This window comes from Salmo trutta, chromosome 19 (assembly GCF_901001165.1).
Source record: "Salmo trutta chromosome 19, fSalTru1.1, whole genome shotgun sequence".
NCBI classification, from domain to species: Eukaryota; Metazoa; Chordata; class Actinopteri; order Salmoniformes; family Salmonidae; genus Salmo; species Salmo trutta.
The window spans coordinates 38626900-38646524 of record NC_042975.1 but is presented as its reverse complement, the minus strand read 5'-3'; the positions used below and the strand labels follow the sequence as shown (position 1 = coordinate 38646524).

General features: G+C 40.9%; 1 protein-coding gene across 3 annotated transcripts in view; it reads right to left on the bottom strand.

The window, feature by feature from the left end:
• Positions 1–19625, bottom strand: part of LOC115154547 (ectodysplasin-A) — a 69774-nt gene that overhangs the window by 16934 nt on the left and 33215 nt on the right. For all 3 annotated transcript variants that reach the window (XM_029700857.1, XM_029700858.1, XM_029700856.1), the window contains exon 2: positions 11350–11458. In XM_029700857.1, the coding sequence (XP_029556717.1) occupies positions 11350–11458 (109 nt within the window). The remainder of the gene's footprint in view (positions 1–11349; positions 11459–19625) is intronic.

The window sequence follows — 19625 nt, the reverse complement described above, 5'->3', positions numbered from 1 at the left end:
AGTTTGTTACCAGTAGATAGATAGTTGCAGTAAAGCTTAAGCCCTTTTACTCTATAGCCATAAGTATGTTTTATGTTCAGGTTGTCAGCCACAAAATGTTGTCACGAAAGATCAACATGCCCACAGCATTGAACACACCCTGCCTTGACAATAGACTAGCGGTACATGTTGCTGAAGAAATCGTGGTCATTTTCATCATCATACATTCTCCCCAGCAACAAGTTTACTCTTGTTGCTGGGGAGCACACACACACACACACACACACACACACACACACACACACACACACACACACACACACACACACACACACACACACACACACACACACACACACACACACACACACACACACACACACACAAAATGCTCATTACTCAGCTGTTTTTACAACAGGTGTCCCCACTTAAGCACATGGCTCAGCACAGCCTCTAGAGGTGCACAAGGAATTTTATGGATGGGGATATGGGTAATAAATACTGGTCAATGTGTTATGGAGAGGCAGGGGAACAGAACAACAAAGAGAGAGAACAAGGCTGTCCCCAGTGTGACACAGCTCTAATGGCCGTACAGTCATGAGAATTGATTTCTGAAAAGAATCCCCATCTGTAAACAGATTGTGACAAAAAAGTGGTAAAATGCTTTAATGAATGGAACAAATTAGCATCAAAGAGGGCCAACATTGAAAACACATTTTCACAACACGTACTACAAAAACACATCTGCTGTGAAATGGCTTGCAAAGGCAAACTGCATATTTATGAAGGCAAAGTGCATCTGACATGAAAGAGAAATTATTATTTTGGCAAATGCTTCAGTACCAGCTCCTTTGGTCTGATAACGCAGAGGGCTCTTTCAAGTCCTCTCCCAGGGCCAGCTGATTGACTTCCATCATTAACACATCCAGTAATGGTTAAACAGCTGAGGACTGCTGTATCCCACACTGTAGTGTTAACTGTTTACCATCAAAAGGTACACATGGTCCTTAGGTCGGTCTACCATTTGGAATCAATACAAAACATTTGCACTGGGGTAACCTCAGTTATTTTGGTTACATGTGACAGACACTGTTCTTACTAGCAGTTTGCACAGTCTGGCATATGTCAGATGTCACATCACACTGCCAAAAGCATATTTAGCTATGATGTTTGTTAGCATCCCAGCTAGCACATAACGTTCTGTGAACCATATGTTTCTTAGAACTTGGTGAGAGAGTGGTTGTCATATGGTTATTTTGTATACAACCTTCCCACAACTTTCTGTGAATGGCGCAGGATTGTTGCTTGGCTTTGGAACATTCTCAGCACATTTAAGGAACTGGACAAAAAAAACATTATTTTCTTGATATTTTATTACTATAACAGAAGGTTTACTAAAATGTCAAACATGGTTACATTTAATTCCATTTTTGGTAATGTTCTAGGAACGTTGTCCAACTTTATTGATGTTGGGAATGTTCTCAAATAGTTCGGGAAAACATTAACAAACAATGTTCTTCTGTCGGAATTTCAGTACTTCAGTTAAATAAAGGTTAAGTAAAAATAAAAATAAAACTTCAGCATAACGTTTCCAATAGATTTTCTCATGGTTCTATTTAAATGTATGTTCTCAAGGTGTTGTAATAACGTTAAGAAACAAAGTTGTTCTGTGGGAATTTCAGTACTTAAGCATAATGTTTCCAACAGGTTTCCTTGTGGTTCTATTTAAAGTAATGTCCCCAAACATTAAGAAAAAATTAAGAAAACTTTCCATAAAAAACACAAGAAAACTTTAGTAACGTTCAGAGAACATTCTAAAAATTTTATTTAAAAACATATACATTCTGTTCTCAGCATCAACAAAACTCTATCCTCTATCTTGTTAAGTGTGTCCTGGTGTGTTGAAAACGCCCACTAATTGGCCACACCTGATCTTAATTAGTGTTTGTTTCCTTTGAAATGTTGTCATTTTGAATAGACAAAAATGAACAGCTTTGTGTGTTAAAAAAACATGGCATGCTAGCTCCATCCTGGTGGCACAGTAGAGTAATTCCATGGCTACAGATCAGAAAATCATAGGTTTGAATCTCACAGATGCCATGCCACAATAAAAAAAGAAATGTGTTTGCATGATTAGTGCCTAAGCAAATACATTTCAAATGAAATTGTATTAGTCACATGTGCCGAATACAACAGATGTAGACCTTATAGTGAAATGCTTACTTGCGAGCCCCTAATCAACAATGCAGCTTTAAAAAATACGGATAAGAACAAGAAATAAAAGTAACAAGTAATTAAAGAGCAGCAGTAAAATAACAATAGCGAGACTATATACAGGGGGTACCGGTACAGAGTCAATGTGCAGGGGCACTGGTTAGTTGAGGTATTGTGTACATGTATGTAGAGTTATTAAAGTGACTAAGCATAGATGATAACAACAGAGAGTAGCAGCGGTGTAAAAGAGGGGGGAGGGGGGGCAATGCAAATAGTCTGGGTAGCCATTTAATTAGGTGTTTAGGAGTCTTATGGCTTGGGGGTAGAAGCTGTTTAGAAGCCTCTTGGACCTAGACTTGGTGCTCCGGTACCGCTTGCCGTGCGGTAGCAGAGAGAACAGTCTATGGCTAGGGTGGCTGGAGCCTTTGACAATTTTTAGGGCCTTCCTCTGACACCGCCTCGTATAGAGGTCCTGGATGGCAGGAAGATTGGACCCAGTGATCTACTGGGCCGTTCGCACTGCCCTCTGTAGTGCCTTGCGGTCGGAGGTCGAGAAGTTGCCATACCAGGCAGTGATGCAACCAGTCAGGATGCTCTCGATGGTGCAGCTGTAGAACCTTTTGAGGATCTGAGGACCCATGCCAAGTCTTTTCAGTCTCCTGAGAGGGAACAGGTTTTGTTGTGCCCTTTCACGACTGTCTTGGTGTGCTTGGACCATGTTAGTTTGTTGGTGATGTGGACACCAAGGAACTTGAAGCTCTCAACCTGCTCCACTGCAGCCCCATCGATGAGAATGGGGGCATGCTCGGTCCTCTTTTTCCTGTAGTCCACAATCACCTCCTTTGTCTTGATCACATTGAGGGAGAGGTAGTTGTCCTGGCACCACACGGCCAGGTCTCTGACCTCATCCCTATAGGCTGTCTCGTCGTTGTCGGTGATCAGGCCTACCACTGTTGTGTCATAGGCAAACTTAATGATGGTGTTGGAATCGTGCCTTACCGTGCAGTCATGAGTGAACAGGGAGTACAGGAGGGGACTGAGCACGCACCCCTGAGGGGCCCCTGTGTTGAGGATCAGAGTGGCGGATGTGTTGTTACCTACCCTTACCACCTGGGGGCGGACCGTCAGGAAGTCCAGGATCTAGTTGCAGAGGGAGGTGTTTAGTCCCAAGGTCCTTAGTTTATTGATTAGCTTTGAGGGCGCTATGGTGTTGAACGCTGAGCTCTAGTCAATGAATAGCATTCTCACATATGTGTTCCTTCCGTCCATGTGGGAAAGGACAGTGTGGAGTGCAATAGAGATTGCATCATCTGTGGATGATTCCATGTGTCCTATCTTTGCTTGGAGTTCAAAACAGTTAACCTAAGCTATTGAACATGTTCTCAGAATGTTTTTTAATTACCTTACCTTCTCAGAACGTTAATACAACCTCCCAGGAAAACATTCAGGGAACCATAGTAAAATGTTCTCAGAACAGGCAAAATTTTCACATCCGTTCTCAGAACGTTTAAAAAACGTTCAGTTTTACCAGTCAGGAACCTTAATGGCTTCGTTCCCAGAAATAATGGGCAACCAAAAACGTATGTTTCCACAACTTTCAAGGAAGCAAATGTGCTAGCTGGGATGTGTCAAACAAACACATTGGGATACACTCAATTGTAGATACATACCAGTCTCTCACTCAATTCATCTGTGTCATTAGTGAATTGAAATCTAGCAGCAAGAGAACAGAAACCAGATATAATGATGATCAAATGGATCAAAAAGAGAACATAAAGGGAGTCACTGTGTGAAAACACTCAACGTGTCAAACATTCTGGGTTGGGAGTATTCATGCTTGCTCAACGTAGCTATTACTCCAAAATAGCCCAATGTTGGGAAAAGATTTTAGCTTTCTGCTTCTTCTGTAAGTACAAACCATACACATTGCAACACGTCTTTCCACAAAAAATTATAATTAAAGGCACAAAGTAAACCTTGGCATGGCACAAAAATCGCTCTGACTGCCAAGAAGCCCTCACCAGTTGTCCAAATGGAATAGGATCTGCTTTGTGTAATCTCATACTGCATGGATCCTGCACAGTGCAGCTTTAACCTCCGAGCTCAGACTGTGATTCATGGCATGGGATTGTAATACATGGTCTTTCTTCATTTTAATCAAAATGAAAGAAGGACAGACCTGTCAGAAAGCAGGTGGGGGAAATTGTTAACATTCATTCCTTAGGCCTGAGATTGTTGAGCTTTGCTTTAAAGCTCAGTCTTAATTGAATATGCTTATAATGTAGAGCTAAACTCACATATCCAGGTAGCCTCAAAGTTAGAGTGTTGGGCCAGTAACCGCAAGGTTGCTGGTTGAAATACTGGACAATGTTAAAAAAATTAAAAAACTATCACTGTAACCTTAAGCACAGTCCTTAATCTTAATTGCTCCAGGGGTGCTGTACAATTGTGACCCCACTCCCTGCAGGTGTCTCAGGGGTATGCAAAAAAACTCAATTCTATTACCTACAACTATAAGCACCCCCGAATTCTTATTATATCTATTAATTAATAAATCTATACTCAGCTTGTTCGATAACATTGTCTGTCTTGTTGCCTAAGTTGGAAAGACCTTTTGACCAGGGCTGCTTGATCTGTTAAAGTAATGTCCAATAAATGTAATGGATATTAAGTTGAAATCAAATTGAACTATAAATGCCAGTTATTGAAGACAATGAGTCAGCCAATGGTCACATCTTAAAATGAGCTCTGCTCTCCCCTGCTCCATGTGAAGGGGAAAAACAGCATTATCTAATGTAGTGAGTTGGTGCTCCCAGTCCTGTCAAAGGCCTTGTCATGTAATGCTGTCTGAGTACATGGGTGCCCCAGGGGAACCTAATACAAGCAGAGAGCGGAGGAGGAGAACAGGGAGATGAGCCAATTGGTCAATCTGTCATCCCTCTGGCTAATTTTATTTAAAAAGAGTGAAGTTAGCCAGCAGCTTCATTATTGCAATTTGGACGGGTCTCACAGTAGGAGGCCTGATCGGTTGCGGGCCATTACACAGCAGTGTTTCAAATGACACTGGGAGACCAAAAATTACATCAAAACTTTATTGTATTTTCAGCCTGCCTCAGGCAAGTAATTGACCTTGGTGGATTTGTGAGGTACAGTGCCTTCAGAAAGTATTCACACCCCTTGACTTTTTCCACATTTTGTTGTGTTACAGCCTGAATTTAAAATGGATTTGTTGCGTTGAGAAGAAAGCCTGTACAGAATACAAATATTCCAAAACATGCATTCTGTTTGCAATAAGACATTCAAGTAAAACTGCAAAAAATTGCAAAAAAAAGTAACTTTTCGTTCAGAATACAAAGTGTTATGTTTGGGGCAAATCCAATACAATACATTAAAAAATAAACGTAATGGAGCTAAACCCAGCAAAATCCTAGAGAAAAACCTGTTTCAGTCTACTTTCCATCAGACACTGGGAGATTAATTCACCTATCAGCAGGACAATAACCTAAAACCCAAGGCCAAATCAACACTGGAGTTGCTTACCAAGAAGGCAGTGAATGTTCCTGAGTGACTGAGTTACAGTTTTGACTTAAATTAGTTTGAAAATCTATGGCAAAACCTGAAAATGGTTGTCTAGCAATGATCAAAGACCAATTTGATGGAGCTTGAAGAATTTAGAAAAAGATTATGGACAAATGTTGTACAATCCAGGTGTGGAAAGCTCTTAAGAGACTTACCCAGAAAGACTCTGTAATCGTTGCCAAAGGTGCTTCTAACATGTATTGACTCAGGGGTGTGAATACTTATGTGAATGAGATTTCTATATTTCATTTTCAATACATTTGCAAAAATGTCTAAAAACAGGTTTTCACTTTGTCATTATGGGATATTGTGTGTAGATGGGTGAGAGAAAAAAAATCTATTGAATCCATTTTGAATTCAGGGTGTAAGACAACAAAATGTGGAATAAGTCAAGGGGTATGAATACTTTCTGAAGGAAAAGTACAATATATTCTCCACACATGAAATACTGTGCAAAGGACCAAACCAAGGTGGCAGTTATATTAGAGGTGTACTGTGATGAACCACATACAGCAGTGATATAACAATATAACTATGGGAGAGGACTTTGCGACAAAACAGACAATTATTTGACGTAATAGGCCTCTGATTTAGTAACACTGCAGTCTCGGCCCTCAGATCTGTCTGTATTTAAAGATATCCCCTATAAAACTGACAACTCCACTTTGCAGTGAGACAGAGAGGAGGCATATCCAGTGCATAAAACGGACATATTCTGAAGATTAACGGAATGTCTACATATGTTATTCTGACAGTCCCCATGCTGAGTGTTTCAGTTTACATTATGGTACACAGAGCATACAAGGACTCCAGGCTTTTATGACTCACTCTCACAATCCATTTCCAATGCAACCACAAACTGTACACTCCAGAAAGAATGAATAAACACCTTGGAATAAAAAATGATGTTAACCTTGATGACATTTGACTGTGAAGTGAAGACAGATGGGCTTTGCGGTGTGAATATATCTCTGTGATTAAATTCAGTGACACATTTAGGTGATGATAATGAGGAGGAACGACAGGTGAACATGAAGCTTTTCCTTTCAACAGCAGCAGCCATCTGTGTAGTAGCATGTATCCCAGCGATCCCACTTCTACCTGTTACAGCGGTGACCCCGCACTCTTTGTGCAGGTGAAAAATCACAAACATGCTGTGCTTGTAAAGATCAATGCCACCCTCAATACATTGCTTAAGCTCCACATGAACAAAACACAGAAGGGGTTGGGTTCCCTCCCTTCTTCCTGCTTTGTCTCTTAAACCAAAGGTGATAGAGACCAAAACAGATCAGGTGTCACAGAAGGTTTGCTCACAGCACGAGCATCTCGTCTGGTTTTGATGTAGGCGGAAGTGCCCTAAGCCTGAGCCGTGTGATCATACATGGATAGTCTGGTGTCATTTCAGTCCAGTGAAAATATACATTTGCGGTTGATCTAACCCTCCATAATGCCTATCCTTTCCACATCTTTTGGGGGGCTCTTTTGGAGAGGCCTTTCCCTCCATACAGTACTTTCTCCATTTCCCAGGCCTTTTCCTTTAATTATTATAGGGGAGTCACTTTTTCACGCTGATCTTGGGAATGCGCATAGTTCAAGGCCAGGCAAGCATTCCTGAAGCAGCCAAAGACCCTGGCATTTCTGGGCTCTGCCAACGCCTCTCTGGCATGCAGCACCATTGTGCTTGCGTGTTTCTTTGTCACCAGTGGAAACCTTTCCTGGCACCAATCTAACATACTACTTTCTAACTCCTAGGGCTCAAGTGTCAAACACACATTAGATTGCAATTTACAAACTGACGCATTGGCATTTTCAAACTGCCAGGATTGGCAATTTACCTGCCTAACATCAGGTCGCTTGCGCTGAGGTGGGAGGGGTGGCAATATTACAGGTGTGTCCTTAAAAACAAGCACAAAAGTGACAATTTCATGCAGTGCTAATGGAAAGTTTTAAAACCCACCAAATGCAGCTGTTAACGGTAACGCAGGTGATAATGGCATGGATTTTGAGAGTGGAAAGAGAGATATGCCTTTTGTGCCAGTGAATCTCGTATTTAGAAACATAAAAAAACAATTGGTTTTCCCCCATTTTGTTTAATTTGCTTAAAAACCAAGCATAGCCTACCTTCCCCTTAATCAATGCTGGTTTAGCAGCAAAGCATAGGTGCGTCTTTATATCCTGGCCATTAGCTAAGTAGCCTATAAATAAAGGGGTTTAAATGGTCTACTGAGAGTGCTTTGAAATATTAGGCTTTTGCCCTCATATGTTTTCATTATTCACAATTGACATACTTAATTTATCTTGTTCAAGTTGCCCACTGGACACATGTCAATTCAATGTCTATTCCACGTTGGTTGAACGTCATTCCATAAAAATTACGTGGAAACACATTTTGAAAGAGCTGCCCTCATCCGATTACAAATGACGCGCTCCTCCAAACTATTCAGGCCTCCTATCATGCCATATCAACGGCAGATTGTTTTGGAGGATCTGCCTTGCACATAGGCAATGCTACAATTGACAGGAGCCTAGTATTATGTATAGAAGTGCAAATGTTATGGCAAAGACATATATGCCTACCCCAGCTAGCACATTTGGTTCCTTTGAAGTTGTGGGAACATATGTTTTTGGTTTCCCATTGGTTCTGGGAACAAAGCCATACGTGTCCTGACCGGTTAAACGGAACGTTTTTTAAACGTTTGAGAATGGAAGTGAACATTTTGTCTGTACTGGGAACATTATTTTTAGGTTGCAGGGAGGTTCTGAGAATGTTTTACTATGGTTCCCTGAAAGCTTTCCTGGGAGGTTTTATTCATGTTCTGAGAATAGAAATTATAGGTTATTATGAGGTTTTTGAATAGCTTCCTTAAAAGTTTCAATAAGACTTTTAATAACACTGCTAGCGTAGTTTAACTGCTTAGAACTCCAAGCACAGATATAAATTAATTTGCTTAGGCATTAATCAAGCAAATATATCATTTTTTTTAAATATGGCACAGCGTCAGTGAGATATCAACCTATGATCTTCTGTGGTCTGTCCATGGGATTAGTCCACTGCACCAGCAGGATGGAGCTAACATGCCATGTTTTTTAAACTCATATAAAGCTGTTCATTTTAGTCTATTCAAACAGACCCCATTTCTGAGGAAACAAGCACTCATTAAGATCAGGTGTGGCCAATTAGTGGGTGTGGCCAACACACCTGAACACACTTAACAAGATAGAGGATAGAGAGAGTTTTGTTGATGCTGAGAACGGAATGTATATGTTTTTAAATAACATTATGCAGAAGTATTGAAATTCCCACAGGAGAACGTTGGTTCTTAACATCCTCTGACCTATTTTAGAACATTCCCAATGTCAAACCAGTTAAGGCGTCCACATGCTTCCCAGCCGAAGCAGTTCGGAAGAGTTCGGTGCGGGTTTTTCAGCTGTTCGGGCACACAATATTTTTTCTGGAGGCAAGCCGAAGTTCGTTGCCTAAGTCTACGCCCCTTCGTCGGTGATTGGTCAACAGTAGGGATTCTTCAATAAAGTCTTTGTTGTCATTCAATGAGAGATGACTCGTTTTCATGCACATTTTTTCAATTGCATTTCATTAGTTAGATGTAAAATTGTGCAACTAAGACCTCCTCGGCCAAACCGTCAAAATGAATGATAGATTTCTTGCGTTATCTTAAATTATTTTGAGGAAGTGTATATTGGCTACAACGTCTCAAAATGGACAAACTGTACATTTGCACCTTTTTTCTTGCTTTTCAAGCGAGTATGCGAGCACACTCGTTTATTCGGCTAGCCCGACTTTGGTTAAGCGCCAGCCGAACTGAAACATGCTGACGCCTTCAGAGAACGTTCCTAGAACATTACCAACAATGTAATTAAATGTAGCCATGTTTGTACTTTTACAAAACATTCTGTTAATGTAATGAAATACCATGAAACTAACAACAATTATTTTGTCAAGTTCCTTAAATGTGCTGAGAATGTTCCAAAGCCTTACAACTATCCTGCACTAATCACAGAACACTGTGGGAAGGTTTTATGAAAAATAACGATAGGACAACCACGCTCTCACCAAGCTCTAAGAAACATATGGTTTTCCGATATGCTAGCTGGGACGTGTGAACACAATGCCATGGAACGAGAGAAGCGATTTATGATATCATGCTTCTGACCCCATCCTCTTTAGAAATATTATTGTTGTTTTAAAAAACAGATTGCTTGTTTTCCGTTTTCTATCAAGCCTCTATAGGCTACCCTTACCCTAGGCTACTACAGCTGGTTCAACAGCAATGCGTTGTCTTTTTTATATTGGCCTTGCAAAGTAGCCTATCTATAAAAGGTGTTTAAATGGTCTATTCGTCAGAGTGCCTTGAATTGAAAATATACTGCACATCCTAAAACATACATGTTCATTTAGCAGACGCTCTTTTCCAGAGCAACTTGCTCAAGGGCACATCAACAGATTTTTCAAATAGTCAGCTCAGAAATTGAAACCAGTTACCTTTCAGTTAAATGCCCAACGCTCTTAACCGCTAGGCTACCTGTCTGCCGCCCCAGCTATGAAAATAGCAAAAAGTATTTCTGACATACCTCCAGAACTATTGCACTACTGCCATCGATTAGATTTACCATTGCGTTAAGTTTGTTAAAATAGAGCCCCTAATATCCTATTCCCTAAATGTGCTTGGTGACTGACACATCATTAGTGTCCATAAGGGGAGATCTTCAGCATTAAGCCAAAAGAGCAGCTCTCCATCTGGGATCACAGCACCATTTCTTCCCTATACTATCTCTCCACTGAAAACACAACATTGGAACTGCACCACATTTACATGTAAATAAATCCTCAGAGCAGAAAGGGGCGGCTTTCAAAACACATGTCAATCATCTCCTCAGCCTTGCCTTACTGGAGGTAATCAGAGGAAAGGAACATTGCCTGACTAGCCAAACCTGATCCTGGCAGGATCTTTCCAACCTTAATGTGTGTGAAGCTGAGGTATGTAGACTCACTTCAACTGATATCTAAGCAGCAGTAGCCCACAATGGAATGAGGAATGAGAGAGAGAGCGAGTGAGTGAGAGAGGGAGAGAGAGGGAGAAGAGAGACTAAAACCCTCTCTAATGACAGAGTGCCCAAACAAACTACTGCATTGTAAATGTACACATGCAATGCATCTCAGGCTTTGAATTGAACACCACATCAAAAACCCCAGTGCTCACCCCTGTCAAACCAAGAAACCAGGAGAATGGCCGCAAAAATAATTACTTAAGGTCTGGTTTCATACCAACAGCATAAAAGTGGGGAACAACGTTTCCCTCCCAAAGTGCAGAGATCCAGCCTCTATAAACAAAACTAAACATCGCTGGCGTTACAAGAAATACCACTCCGACCATGAACCTTGCAGCATACAGGGTTCAGGCCTGCTCTGTCCCTGCTGTCTTGATTACATGAGTCTTTTCCCTGGAGGAAAAACTTTGATGTATACCCATCAGTCCAGCCATCAAATTAATTAGAACATTAAAGTTTAAGGCATTCTCTGAATGTAATGAAATCATTGCTCTGAATAAGAATCCATACCTGAATCAAGTCGTTTATTCTGCTGGCTCCTTTTGGTGCGATGGACGGCATTTTCTCTGTCTTCTGTGAGGTGAGAGTTTTCTTCACTGTTCCCCAGAGGCAATCTATTCTGTTGGTCAGTGAGGGATACAAAAAAAAAGTGCTGTAAAATTGAAATAGAACTTTAGTTTGCAATGGAGTCTTTATAATTTCAAGCCTCTGTAGAACCTCTTAACTAGCCAGTCATGAGAACTTGCATAAGATACACGAAGTGTGTTCATATTATCTCATAACATTTATGGAAATCAGGGGCAATGTATGGAAAAGGAGAAAAACTTGATGTTCTTTCAACTGATATTTCATATCCAGACTGGAACCCTGCTGGGATGGATTAAATTTGTGTCTGTATTTTGACTTTTGTTGACACAGGATGGAATTACTTGGCTTTGTTCACTTTGAGTATTTATGAGACCTGCACCTGTGGAACATAAATTAGACCAAACTGCAACGCGATCAGCAGAGTTCCTCTCTACAGATACTAAGAAGAGGGGATAGGGAATAGGAGAGGGAGAAAGGTTAACGTTTCAGTCGCATGCCCAACTCCAGGGAAAACAACGTGAAAACACGATTCCATTGATGGAAGGCATCAGGCTTATGTGAAAGGTACAAGATGCAGAAAATCAAACCCATGATGGATAGTAGAGCAGGCCGCTCGTTTCCATGGCTCCTACTTGATAGTGTGGTATTGATTACTCATTGAAAATAGCACATTTTATGACAATAGAAAGCAGTAGCCATCAATTCCAAAAGTCCACCAATAACCTTAAGACAGGCAAAGAAACATTACTTTTGACTGGGTTTGAACGGGTCATCTGTGTGCCACAAGAATGTGTTAGCCCGCTGAGATAATGCCTGGGCAAACAGTTATAGGGGAGTTCTGCCTCCAAAATATTAGAGGGCACTATAGTTCACTTTTCACTAGTTCAGTCTTCCATAAATGTGTCTTCAAACTACTGTTTAAAAAGTCCTACATAAAAGAGTAATGCTGATAAAGGCAATACCGTACCTGTAAAATGATGTGAAAATTGGCCAGAGAGACTAGGGCTTGCCAAACGTGAACAATAAGAATTACCTCACATCACTCCCAGCCAATGGTTTCATTTTATGGCCCCTCTGCATTCCTTTGGGGTGAATGTCCACTTCCACCAACTATCATTATACTCTCCAGAGGTGAGTCTCATGTGCTGGTACACGCGTGTCAACGTTTATAGAGTTCAGCTCTATATGGATACTGCACTGATATCAGGGTACTTACAACCTACATTAGAGACTGTACAGCACTCTAAAGCATTGGCTTTAAGGACAGGAATATTACATGAGAACAGTAACCAATGGACTACATTTCTTTAACATACAGTATGTACTCCAAATAAAATGTAATAACAATGGCTTTAATTAGCAGGTAGTGAGGATGTTCTGTAGCTGAGTGATACCAACAACAGGCAGGCTTCTATGGATGCTCTGCTCGCTGCATGCCGGCTTAAAAAATGCTGGAGTTTGTGCTTAACTCTGCACCTGGCCGACATTAAAACCGGGCAGGACAATAAAGGGTGAAAGCAGTGCTGGGAGTTTATTTTGTTTATCAGCGGGGCCTTTGATATCCCAGCCAGCCCGTAAAGGGAGAGGATGGCCAAAACATCAGCTAACCTGACAGGCACTCATTACAGTCTGTAGAGCCTGAGACAAGACCTCTGAACCTCAGCTTTGTGTCAACATGACTCTCACCAAGTACTTTTCCATATGCTGCTGCCCACCTTTATGATAGAAATTCAACACTGAGTGTACAAAACATTAAGAACACCGGCCTAATATTTTGCCCTCAAAACAGCCTAAATTCATTGAGGCATGGACTCTTCAAGGTGTTAAAAGCATTCCACATGGATGCTGGCTCAGGTTGACTCCAATGCTTCCCACAGTTGTGTCAAGTTGGCTGGATGTCCTTTGGGTGGTGGACCATTCTTGATACACACAGGAAACTGTTGCGCGTGAAAAACCCAGCAGCATTGCAGTTCTTGACACACACAAAGCAGTGTGCCTGGCACCTACTACCATACCCCGTTCAAAGGCACTTAAATATTTTGTCTTGTCCATTCACCCTCTGAATTGCACACATACACAATCCATTTCTCAATTGTCTCAAGGCTTAACATCCTTATTTCAATTGTCTCCTCCCCTTCATCTACACTGATTGAATTGGATTTAACAGGTGACATCAATAAGGGATCGTAGCTTCCACCTGGATTCACCTGGTCAGTCTATGTTATGTACACTCAGTGTATATACATAATAACATTTTATAAAAATGAAGTGTAAATGTGTGCCTTACAACACCCACTACAGATGATGTGGGTGAGTTTGAGTCATTAATTGTCCTTGCACATCTAGAATTCCAGCCTAATGTCAATCTAACAAGTGGCTTCCATCCAATGATTACAGAGGATATCCTCAGTCCAAGCTAAATGGTAAGTATGGGATGACAGGAACTATGATGTAATGTTATATGATTCCCCCAACAGACGATCACTACATCCTGCCATTCACTGAGCTTTATCTTCATATCAATCAAACATATATGCACATCTGAAACAAGATATCAGCAAACACAGCCAGTAGCGAGAAAAAACACATTGTTGTTGGACAAGATTATTAATGAAAAGTAATTTGAGGTCTTAAAACGATCACACAAGCAGCGGTCCTTAAACGTATTGGGTTGCACACTTACTGGTTTAAGAATTAAGGTCTCAACATTTGACAGGAGTACATGCTCTCTGAGCAGATATTGTCTTTCAGTGGGATGGGTAAAACCAACAATCTTCCGTTAGGTAAACTGTGTTCATTATATTCTACAGCAGTTGTCATATTCAGGTTGCATAAAGACATGTGAAAATGAAACATGTGATGCCCAAGGCACGAATATTACAAATATGTACTTAGAGTTCTATTATGAAACCCCCCCCCCCCCCAGGAGAAACTCAGAAGAATAGGCAAAACAAACTGTTCTCAGTGACACACAATCTACTGTCTTGTTTCAAATCCTTTTACAATACAATCTATTTTATAGTACATACACCAATATAAGCCTCTACTTTGATGCTACCTTGTAGTATGTGAAGTGCGCACACAAGTTGGAAAAGGATCAAATGAGGGAAAAACTGCAGCTTGGAGGTAGTGATTCATTAGACAGGTGCAAAATAAGATCATAGGCCTACAGAATGAGGTGTGGGAGAGAGACTGTGTAAAGCAACAGGGGAACAGAGGCATCCCTATTCTCACTACGAGATATGAAGGAGAGTCTGAGGAGCGGGATGGCAAAAGAGAATTCTACCTTTCAATTCACATTACATCCTTGCCTTACTTTTTGTTGTGGCTGGCAACGCCACATTCTTGGACCGCAGCTCAAATTGACCGTAAATAGCACAGTAGCTGCTAGCCAGTTAGCACAAACTATTAAACAATGACCAAAACATATTACACTATTGAATAACACAACAATTCACAAGCATGTGCAGACATTTAAAGGGTTTATGTTCTCGTCTGTAGGCTACACTCGTTACATTTTAACTTCAAGACAAAAGCACAGAGTTGCTAACAGCATGTCTTCATCATGTAACTTTAGCCGATTAACCCCCTCATATGAATATTACAGTAGGCCTACCTTACAACATTACAACAAACCAGACTTCATTTTCATCAATATCATGCAAATCATTACATGTGGTATAAGCATATTGTGGCTGGATATGTGGGTATAGGTTAATTCACTGCAGATTTGCGAAGAGCTGTTTGATATAGAAGCCCATACCCGCCACCCAAAAATATTTATCAACGTGCACAATTAGTCTGTGCTTCAGTCTGATCAACTGTAACCTACTGATAACAACCACAGCTGCAGGTAGCCTAGAGAAGCCTATGCGCTCTGATCCCATCTGGGCCCAGCAAGGGGAAACGTCATGTTTTTATAGCCTAAGCTATGTATTTATAGCCTAAAATAGGCCCATTTGTGTTCTGAGAAAATGTGAATGTGATAAAATGTGGTTTATATTCACACTTCGGGTGGCTAGACCTTATTAATCCAGAATTATTGACTGGAATGAATCAATCATTTTTTTTACATTTACATTTTAGTCATTTAGCAGACGCTCTTATCCAGAGCGACTTACAGTAGTGAATACATACATTTCATTAAAAAAATTCTCCGTACACAATAGTGATGACATACTGTATGAGTATATTTTTATATACAGATTCAAAAGGCCTACAAGATGCAACTCTGCATACAGCGAGCTCAGCCTTGTTAGTTTTATTGTCCAATAGCAATTGTTGTCTCTTTGTCTATGTAAAGGGTTTTAATATTTTCATTCTCCCTAGGGCCAGGAGTTTTTCTAGGAGTAAAAAACAACAACATATGTCCTGATTAGAAAAATAATCTGGTCCTATCATAGCCCATATAGAACCGTTTTATTTTTTTTACAGTGATGTATTACTATGTCATAAGCTACAACTAGGGTCCGGAGTTGGTTAGGTTAGCCTACTACCAGATCAGGAAAAACTCTGGGACCCAGGAAAACCCCACACAATGTTAGAAATGAAAAAATATATCCTATTTGTATGATGGGCTTCCGTAGTTTTACGTGGCTCAGTGCGACAATTTCAGAATGTAGCAGGCTGTTACTGCAGTTTCAGGTAAAAACAATAAAACAAGTCTCAAATATGAGGAAAATGTCTGTACATTTCAGCTGTTTCAAAAACATTGCTCTGCTATTACCATTTATACAGTAGGAGTGTTGGCTCAACAAGACAATTCTGTTTACACTGCCCTGCTTCATGGGGGCAACAGTCGGGCTAGCGTCGTGTTCTACCTCCAGAACACAAGTTTGTGTATGTATTTTTACAAAAAGTTTAGTAAGTGTAAAGAGGCTCAAAGGAAATCAGAGAGAGAGAGAGAGAGAGAGAGAGAGAGAGAGAGAGAGAGAATCCAATATTAGAATAATCCAGTGTGGTCTGGGGCGGTGTGGGGAGTATCAACACCACCAGAATAGATGCTGACCTGCCAAATGCTAACCTAATGCGCCGGTTCTCTGAAAGGCTGGAGAGACGCATTGTCTAGACTATGCAACATGATTCTGCTGTGAGACATGGAGCATTTCTATACAGGTGGCGTTTCCAGGTGCGTTTTAAATTGCACCTTTTATACTGATGGCGGACATTGCCATCTCATTCATCGCGCTGTAATAGGGGAGATCAGAGTACATACCTCTCTTTCTTCTTTTTTTGGACCACATTTGTATTTTTTTATTGGGGGGGGGGGTGGTTACAGGTAAACTAACCATTTCAATGTATATGTTTAGAAAACATCTACCCATAGGCTGCTACTCAAAATAAAAATAAGAGTAAGAAATACATACAGGGGTTTAAATAATAATACATTCAGTATAAACAGTAATAATACATACAGGGGTTTAAGTAATAATATATTCAGTATAAACAGAAAAAAAGTGGGCCTCCACCCCCAACCTACTATCCCATTCCCCCAACCCCACCCAGCCAACATGTCTCTATCATCCCCCCACCCCCCATTCCAGAAACCATCCCCCCCAGCCATCAACTAGGGTTGCTCGTCAGTCACCCCCCCAGACCCCCCACCCGGCGACCAGAGAAAACCCTCCTCATACCACCCCTTCCCGTGGGCCTGAAAGCAGAGAGAAAAAAAATAAAAATATTAAAATAGGTATATACATATATACAGTTGAAGTCGGAAGTTTACATACACAGGTTGGAGTCATTAAAACTCGTTTTTCAAACACTCCACAAATGTCTTGTTAACAAACTATAGTTTTGGCAAGTAGGTTAGGACATCTACTTTGTGCATGACACAAGTAATTTTTCCAACAATTGTTTACAGATAGATCATTTCACTTATATTTCACTGTATCAGAATTCCAGCGCGTCAGAAGTTTACATACCCTAAATTGACTGTGCTTTTAAACAGCTTGGAAAATTCCAGAAAATGATGTCATGGCTTTAGAAGCTTCTGATAGACTAAATAAAATATTTTGAGTCAACTGGAGGTGTACCTGTGGATGTATTTCAAGGCCTACCTTTAAACTCAGTGCCTCTTTGCTTGACATCCTGGGAAAATATAAATAAATCAGCCAAGACCTCAGCAAAAAAATTGTAGACCTCCACAAATCTGGTTCATTCTTGGGAGCAATTTCCAAACGCCTGAAGGTACCACATTCATCTGTACAGACAATAGCACGCAAGTGTGAACACCATGGGACTACGCAGCCGTCATACCGCTCAGGAAGGAGACGCATTTTGTCTCCTAGAGATGAACATACTTTAGTGCGAAAAGTGCAAGTCAATCCCAGAACAACAGCAAAGGATATCCTCAGGTACAAAATTATCGATATCCACAGTAAAACGAGTCCTCTGTTCCAAAACTGCCATAAAAAAGCCAGACTACGGTTTGCAACTGCACATGGGGAGAAAGATTGTACTTTTTGGAGAAATGTCCTCTGGTCTGATGAAAGAAAAATTGAACTGTTTGACCATAATGACCATCGTTATGTTTGGAGGAAAAAGGGGGAGGCTTGCAAGCCGAAGAACACCATCCCAACCGTGAAGCCCGGGGTGGTAGCATCATGTTGTGGGGGTGCTTTGCTGCAGGAGGGACTGGTGCACTTCACAAAATAGATGGCATCATGAGGAAGGGAAATTATGATATATTGAAACAACATCTCAAGACATCAGTCAGGAAGTTAAAGCTTGGTCGCAAATGGGTCTTCCAAATGGACAATGACCCCAAGTATACTTCCAAAGTTGTGGCAAAATGGCTTAAGGATAACAAAGTCAAGGTATTGGAGTGGCCATCACAAAGGCCTGACCTCAAACCCATAGAACATTTGTGGGCAGAACTGAAAAAGCGTGTGCGAGCAAGGAGGCCTACAAACCTGACTCAGTTACACCAGCTCTGTCAGGAGGAATGAGCCAAAATTCACCCAACTTATTGTGGGAAGCTTGTGGAAGGCTACCCGGAACGTTTGACCCAAGTTAAACAATTTAAAGGCAATGCTACCGAATACTAATTGAGTGTATGTAAACTTCTGACCCACTGGGAAAGTGATGAAAGAAATAAAAGCTGAAATAAATAATTCTCTCTACAATTATTCCTGACATTTCACATTCTTAAGGGAATTCTTACTCGGATTAAATGTCAGGAATGATGAAAAACTGAGTTTAAATGTATTTGGCTAAGGTGTATGTAAACTTCTGACTTCAACTGTGTATATATATATATATATATATATATATATGTACTGTATGTTTTGGCCTTTATGGATTGTTTATTTGTGTGTTGGGCTTTAGCTGAGATTATTCTTTACAGAGTCAAGTATATTTGTCCAGGTCAATTGTTCCTTGACTAGCACCATTCCTTCTCACTGTCGATAATTCTAATGTTATAACTTCTTATAGTAACTGTATCCACTGGTGAATTGGGAGAAAGTGAGGTGATTGCCATCTAAGAGCCAGCATCTTTTTTTGCGGCAGTGCTGCCTGCCAGAAGTAATCATCTCTGATTGATTGAGAGATTCAAAGAGCTATTATCGTTAAGTAACATAATAGATGCAAAGCACTGACAATTTACATTCATGCACTTTGTAATGAAATGTGTAACTTTGCCCCAGAAGCATTTAACTGTAACGCACTCCCACATCATATGAAGGAATGTGCCTACCTGATTTAGGGGACACAGTCAACAGTTGGGAGTTGGGGCCAATTTCATTGTAAAATGTTTCCTTGTGTTAAATACAGTTAGCGGTGTAAAGTACTTGAAAGTACTACTTAAGTCATTTTTTTGGGTATCTGTACTTTACTATTTTTCACAACTTTAACTTCACTACGTTCCTTTTTTTTACCCCTTTTCCCCCCAATTTCGTGGTATCCAATTACAGTCTTCACTCATCGCTGCAACTCTCGTACGGACTCGGGAGAGGCGAAGGTCGAGAGCAGTGTGTCCTCCGAAACACAACCCAACCAAGCCACACTGCTTATTCACACAATGTCCACTTAACCCGGAAGCCAGACGCACCAATGTGTCGGAGGAAACACCGCACACCTGGCGACTGTGTCAGCCCGCCACAGGAGTCGCTAGTGCGCGATGGGACAAGGACATCCCTGCCGGCCAAAACCTCCCCTAACCCGGATGACACTGGGCCAATTGTGCGCCACCCCAT